Source organism: Macrobrachium nipponense, chromosome 17 (assembly GCF_015104395.2).
Source record: "Macrobrachium nipponense isolate FS-2020 chromosome 17, ASM1510439v2, whole genome shotgun sequence".
NCBI lineage: Eukaryota > Metazoa > Arthropoda > Malacostraca > Decapoda > Palaemonidae > Macrobrachium > Macrobrachium nipponense.
This window is the reverse complement of record NC_087210.1, coordinates 29452314-29459662: the sequence shown is the minus strand read 5'-3', so window position 1 is coordinate 29459662 and position 7349 is coordinate 29452314. Positions and strand designations below refer to the sequence as shown.

The following is a 7349-nucleotide window of genomic DNA, read 5'->3' as shown; positions in this document are numbered from 1 at the left end:
TCCCATTTCTATACCGATAAAAATGTTGAACTGACCCCATCCCATTCCTGTTCAAGTGTGATATGCTATATCAAACGTGCCTCTGTCTCTTACTTTAATCCTACAGAGGAATCGTTAAATAAGGACGGCGTGGCTGGAGTCAACGGCGTTGGCGGCATTGGAGTGGGCGGGGCCACGCAGCTCCCGAATGGGCACCCAGCCCTCAGCGATACGTCTGACACCGAATATGAGGACATGTGCGCATCGCCAAGGCTTCAGAGAAGACGAAAGCTCAAAAGGAGGTACAGAGAGAGATTGTAGGCTCAATGAGTTAGGGGACTATGTGTAGAATATGAAAATATTTATAGCTAGTCTTGTTGATACTCATAGCACTTGCACCAACAACCTAAACATTGAATCTCATACGTAAACATACGGTATACGATATTATGGATATGTATACTAATAACAATAATATATATAAATGGTTAAAAGGGAATTATGGCAACATTATCAATGGGATATCAATTGACTTAATTTTCAATATACCCCACGCATGTGTAACCCACCAAGAAAAATCATTCAAAGTACCTATTCAAGAAAGTTTAATATATAAACAAAAGTCCGGCAATCACCACCTTACTAAGAAGAACAATGACCAAATATCGCAAGCAGCGAACTAATACTACCGCTTCAAAAAGGAAGTGCCTATGAGATTCAGAGCCTTTGTCCCAGTGGTTTTCCGAAATAACTTTTTTTCTGTGCATTTGACAACGATATTACTTAGCCAAAGTATACTTTACATCCCTACCTAATTTTCGGCAGCATTCTTTATTTTATTACTTATATTAGAAAAAAGTATATTCAAAAGAGTAAAATAAAGCAGCCAAAGCCAGTGGCGGAACTCCTTAATGTAGGGTTCAACGTTAAACGTGACGTAAACATACGACGTCCCGATTCCTCCCACAAGGTGATGACGACAAACGGCAGTCTCTAAAATTCTGAATGAATATTCGTCCCTTGTCAAGCTCAAGAATGGCGGCTATGATAAGTCACTGTCCCCGTGGTTGCAGGACAGATTTTGTGTTTCGACTCGCACAATTGTTTAGAAGTGAGGAGGCTCATGGCAAACCCTTCGTAAGCTTAAACAGGTAAATGAATAATAGCACTCGACCTCATGGCATAAATCCTATATAATACTGCTACTACTACCACTGCAAAGTGTAAACAACGAGTATTTGTTGTTCTTCATTGTTGCCAGAGGTTGAGACTTTTTCACGAAGAGCCAATTATTTATCCATCGAGGAGGCAAATTAATGACGTCATAAGTTACGTCATTATATCTTCGAAAGATGTGAGTTTGCTGGCGATGCCTACAAGAAGTCGGGGTTACTCTTGTAATTACCAGAATTATGCAACTTACGTAACACAGAATAAAGTCAAAAATTAGGTAAGATACCCTGTGACACAGTGTCGTCTTTGTCCGGTACGTTGATAAAAGTTTATTCCAGAAAAACACCGGCTGTGAATCTCATAGTAGTACCACCCAAAACTATGGAAAAGGATTCCTCAAGATGAATGATTCTTAGGTGTATACAAAGGTTGACGAAACTGTGCACCAGTTATCATTACTATGTAACTTACAACACTGAACGCCTTAAAAGTTCTTGCCCTTACATCTTGCTTCCATATTTTTTTCATAAAACATGACTGTTCATGCCCAAAGGCTTGATATCTAAGCAGTGAGTAGCAGACACCCCAAGACTACTGGTACCTCTCTTAAATCTGTTTTTCACATGGCTTAAAACGTTATCTGGCTCTCATTTACCAACATGTTTCATGCAAAGCTATTATAAAATTCTAGACACCAATATTTTGCTCCCGTTTTGAGCCCTAGTCCTCTTCAATATTTCTTAAATGAAATGAATATTTAAAAGATATGTCCTACTTCAAAAAAAATAGAGAATCTATTTTAAATTTTCCATGGGCATAATTTACATTCTGCAAGTCCACGTGTCTTGTCTTATATTGTTTGTTTGTTTGTATGGTGCTTTACGTTGCATGGAACCAGTGGTTATTCAGCAACGGGACCAACGGCTTTACGTGAACCACCTCGAGAGTGAACTTCTATCACCAGAAATACACATCTCTCACTCCTCAATGGAATGGCCGAGAATCGAACCCGCGACCACCGAGGTGGGACGCTAATACCATACCAACCACGCCGCTGAGGCGGTTCTTGTCTTATAAGAACTTGAAAATGTTGTTTCGGTGTTCATTTTTCTTTTCCCCCACATCATTCACGGCCACACATTAACAAATTTTTAAAATCTGGACAACTCAAACCTCTATTCAGTATAAACATCTACATTCGCTAAGAATTCAAGGTTTACCAGCTACCAAAATTTCAGATATCCAGAATAATCTTTCCCCTTTATCATTTTTCAGCTCTCTACATCTCAGATTCTGCAGATTCACAGGGTCATACTTTCTCATTTCAATTCCATCACTCATTCTCTCTGTTGTCCACTTCACAAAACTTCTTCCGAGACAACAAAGAGATTTTTTTTTCGTTTATTGTGACTTGTTTGGTTCCAAGCAACGTAAAAACACCATACAACCAGTGGTTATTCAGCAACGGGACCAACGCCTTTAGGTGACTTCCGAACCATGTCGAGAGTGAACTCCCATCACCAGAAATACAAATCTTTCACTCCTCAATGGAATGACCGAGAATCGAATTCGCAGCCACCGAGGTGGCACGTCAACACCATACTGACCACGCCACTGAGGCACTGTTTATTGGTGACAACCAAGAGATTAGAGCATATCTCAACTGACTGCGCCTTGCTTAATACTTTCCACGTGTTTTTTCTCTGTACATATAACAACCGTTCCCGACTGTGAACATTCCTGAAGGTAATGAATCAACACTCCTTGGAATCCGGTTCTGTCAGCCATACACTCTTCAACCTCAGCCAAGGGACGTTAAACTCGGGTTTTCCCAGATAGCTCCTAGTCGGTAGAACAATTGCCCAACTTTAACATAAGGATCACTTTCCAAAAGTGAATTTCATTTTTTTTTTTTTTTAATGTTAGAACTTAATTTTTAAGTATCTTTCTCTAGTCGTTCCTCATACCCATGCTCTCTAATATCCCTTCTTTCCTATCAAGGTGCCCTTCTTACCGGGCTATTAAATACTGTTCGCACCAAGTTTCAAGCTGCTCTTTCCTGTTTATGTAAACTGATGTGGTCATTTCTCTAGAGTTCTCAATTTGTGGAGCCTCTACTTCCAAGAAGCGTCACGTGGCCATATTATTTAGTATAAAGAATGCTTGCTGGTCTTGGGAAACTTACCTCTCTCATTGAAACCTGTATATAAAAACTGCATTATTTTACGATATACGAAGAACTTTTATTCGTTTCTCTATACGCCAATATTAAGCAGACATCTGAAGGGAAGAACGAAGCAACACAGCGGACAGAAAATGCAAATTCAATTAAACGTTGCAAATCATCAAACTATATATGGAAAACGTTCTCAACCAAATTTCAAAAACTGGGTGTTAAATAACCACATTTGAAAAGTCTTCATTGATGACTTCATGGTACAATACACTGTATAAAAGCAATAAGTTATAATAGGAATACAATATAACTTTCAGAATTCAATGGGACACATTAAACTTTCAGCCAAGGGCCGGTGGTGGCCTGTGTTGTTGGCACCTATGGCAGTTTCAGACGCACGACCATGGCTAAATTTAACATTAACTTAAAAGAAAAACTTCAAGGCTAGATGGCTGCAATTTGGTATATTTGATGAGTGGGTGGTGGATGCTCAGCATACCAATTTGCAGCCCTCTAGCTTCAGTAGTTTGTAAGATCAGAGGGCGGACTGTAAAAGCGCGAACAGGGCTCTTTTTTTTCCAGAAAACCAAAAGCAAATCCCGTAGAAATCTTCATAAAACATTACAGGAAACAATAGTTTACTCCACTAATAAGGATAAGAAGCCGGTGTATGGATGACGAAGAATAATTACCCCTTTTCCCACGAGGAAACACTCCCTATCCACCACTGGATCCTAACAACGCCTGTGATCACTTTCATATACATCACAGCAATATAATATCAGCCCTATAATTTATAATCATTGGTGACGCAATTTTATTATAAACCACCACCCATAATATGCAAATATCTTTTCTGAACTTCACTTGAATATATCATGAGCTTAATTTGCATTTAATTTGCCGAACAGATTGGCACTATTAACTTTAATGGCGCCCAGAGCCATCGTTTTATTATAAATCAGCGTCAAAAAAGGATAATCAGGTCTGCATATTTGCATGAGATAAAAAATGCATAAAGGGGAGACGACCAAGCAAGTGCAACCAGGTACGTTTGTATTTAAGTATGTACTATGAATATATATGTATAATATATATGGTGTGTATCAAAATATACATACATATATATATATATATATATATATATATATATATATATATATATATATATATATATATATCTATATATATATATAGATATATATATATATATATATATATATATATATATATACTATATATATATATAGATATATATACCTAGTGGCTTCACCTCTCCCCATATATATATATATATACTCGTATATTACGAAGTTATGATGGAATCACTGCAGAGATGCTTTTAGCTGAAAATGCAATGACACCTCGTATAATACATAGACTGTTTTACAACAAATAAAATGAGGACACAAAGCAAAAGCCTTATGATTGAAATCTTTAAATCATAGCTAAGGAAACAAAGAAGGCATGCTATTTTTAACAGGCTGAAGAAAGAAACTGAAAACAATCTTACAGAAGAACATGCTGGTTGTAGAAAAGTTAAGAGTTGTGTTGAAACATACCGTGCAGCAGTACAAGGGATTTAAACATTCAGCCACAGACCAAAATTATTTTAGATCTTGCGTCACTATGGAAAGCTTGTTAAATATAAAAAGCTACTTAAAATCATCCATGACCGATATGCACGAAAGTTCATGGTGACAGTGTCTTGTGGAGTGAATTGCGGAAGGTAGTGGGGCTGCTATCAGGTCATTTTTAATCACCTTTGCTGTTTGTCCTTCTCTCAGATTTGGTAAAAAAAAATTTACCTGTGTGTGTGTGTGTGTTTGTGTGTACGAAAGAAAATAAATCGCTTTCCGTAAGTTATCCTTTAGGACAAGAAGACACGTGCAAGAACAAAAAAAGTAATGTTTCTTGGCGAGAAAAGGAGATCCTCTTAAAATGATGAAATGTATATCAGAATCAAGTGTTACTGAATTATGGAGTGAATTATGACGAACACCAAATGAAGGACAATGGACGAGAAACGGTGCTTTCAACGTGGTATGGCCGTTGGCACCAAATGAAGGATGTTATGGTCGGAAATTAACAAATGACTCAAGCTTGCTAAAAACATGTTTTGACTTCTAAAGTAAATATTAGTATTTTTGCTTACTTGGATACTCAATTCACTATTGTTTGTTCGTTTGTTTGTACGGTGTTTTTACGTTGCATGGAACCAGAGGTTATTCAGCGACAGGACCAACGGCTTTACGTGATTTTCCGAACCACGTCGGGAGTGAACTTGTATCACCAAAAATACACATCGCTGACCCCTCAATGGAATGCCTGAGAATCGAACTAGAGGCCACCGAGGTGGCAGGTCAATATCATACCAACCACGCCACTGAGGCGCTCCTTAATTCACTATGCAACTGTATACTAATTCATTCTTCTCTTTGCAGAATACGGGAGCGATTGGAGAGTGAGACAGACGAGTTAGTGTATTTGGACACCTTACCAGAGGTAGGTAACGAGAGAGAGAGAGAGAGAGAGAGAGAGAGAGAGAGAGAGAGAGAGAGAGAGAGAGAGAATAAAAATTATTGTTTTCAGAACCAAAGCACACAAAAAGCATTGATCATTTCCTTACGGTATATAAACGTGCTGAGATTAAAAAGGTAATATTACAAAGACAATAACTTTAACTAATTAGTAAATAAACGAAAAAAGTATGCATAAAAATACAAAAGCTAGGAGGCAAGAGATCGCACGCTACGATTACCTCCCGTTGATATTAGTGAATGAAAAGAAAACACACTTACGATTAAATAAAAATCATGATGGCAAGATTACGGTGTCCCGACAAGGCATCGACTGAACAACATGTTATAAGATTAATAAACTAAATTGCGAGGTAACAGCATAACAAACCTGCGAGGAGACAAGAAAGAAAAGGGGAAATAAAATTGTATATGAAACCCTCGAATTCACTGTACGGTAAGAAAAGGATAAATACCCCCAGGTAATAAATTTTTCTGTTACACACCCACACACAAACACACACACACATACAGACAGAGAGAGAGAGAGAGAGAGGGGGAGGGGGGCCTGGAAATGACTGAATTATAGTAAGACAGATAGAGTATAAAAGTATCATGGATCATGAATCTGAAGAGGGGCAGAAGGGCAGTATTTATCAACATTTACAAGTTTCAAAGTATTTCTGTATGAGAGAGAGAGAGAGAGAGAGAGAGAGAGAGAGAGAGAGAGAGAGAGAGAGAGAGAGAGAGAGAGAGAGAGAGAGAGAGAGAGAGAGTGGGGGTCGACAGTAATGTGTGACGACGCACTCCAATGGGGGGATGGCTGAAAACGGAGACGATTTATTAAAAAAGACTTTCGGGGTCAGGCAATTAAGGAGATCTATTGCAGGATTAGCGAGGGAGAGGTGTTGGTGTTGGAAAAGCCCTTTCATGTCGACGTGACTAAATGAGGAGTATATTACGTGAGGATGTTAGGAAGGGTTCAGGTAAATGTTCGCTTCAGACCACTTATTCATCCAGCAACACATATGTCAGCACAGAATTTTACAGCCAATCCCAATAATGACGTATCTTGCAGGCTCATGAAATTTTATAATCAAGTAGAATGATGACGTATCTTGCTGGCTCATGAAATTTTATAATCAAGTAGAATGATGACGTATCTTGCTGGCTCATGAAATTTTATAATCAAGTACAAGATAAAATCTCCTTAACACAACAAAAGTACACGAACGCAAGACATTAAATGTATATATTATAATCAAATCATTAGAGATCTATCTCAAACTTTTTCTTAAAACTAGAAACTGGGTGAGAGAGAGAACCATAAAAACCAAGTATTTCCCGAAGGTGGCAATGAACCATCTCCTATTATGCTGGGGTCACACATTCACGTATCATGATGGCGCATGCGCACGTATGCGAAACGTGGGCATCTGCGCGGTGAAATAGCCTTGAACAGCTATAGTAGGATTCACATCAACCGTGCATCCGATGCCTGG

The 7349-nt window shown here is 38.3% G+C and overlaps 1 protein-coding gene across 2 annotated transcripts in view; it reads left to right on the top strand.

Moving 5' to 3' along the window:
- LOC135196155 (tubby-related protein 4-like) overlaps window positions 1-7349 on the top strand; it is a 453453-nt gene that overhangs the window by 413622 nt on the left and 32482 nt on the right. For both annotated transcript variants that reach the window (XM_064222719.1, XM_064222718.1), the window contains exons 10-11: window positions 107-281; window positions 5773-5833. In XM_064222719.1, coding sequence (XP_064078789.1) covers window positions 107-281; window positions 5773-5833 — 236 coding nt within the window. The remainder of the gene's footprint in view (window positions 1-106; window positions 282-5772; window positions 5834-7349) is intronic.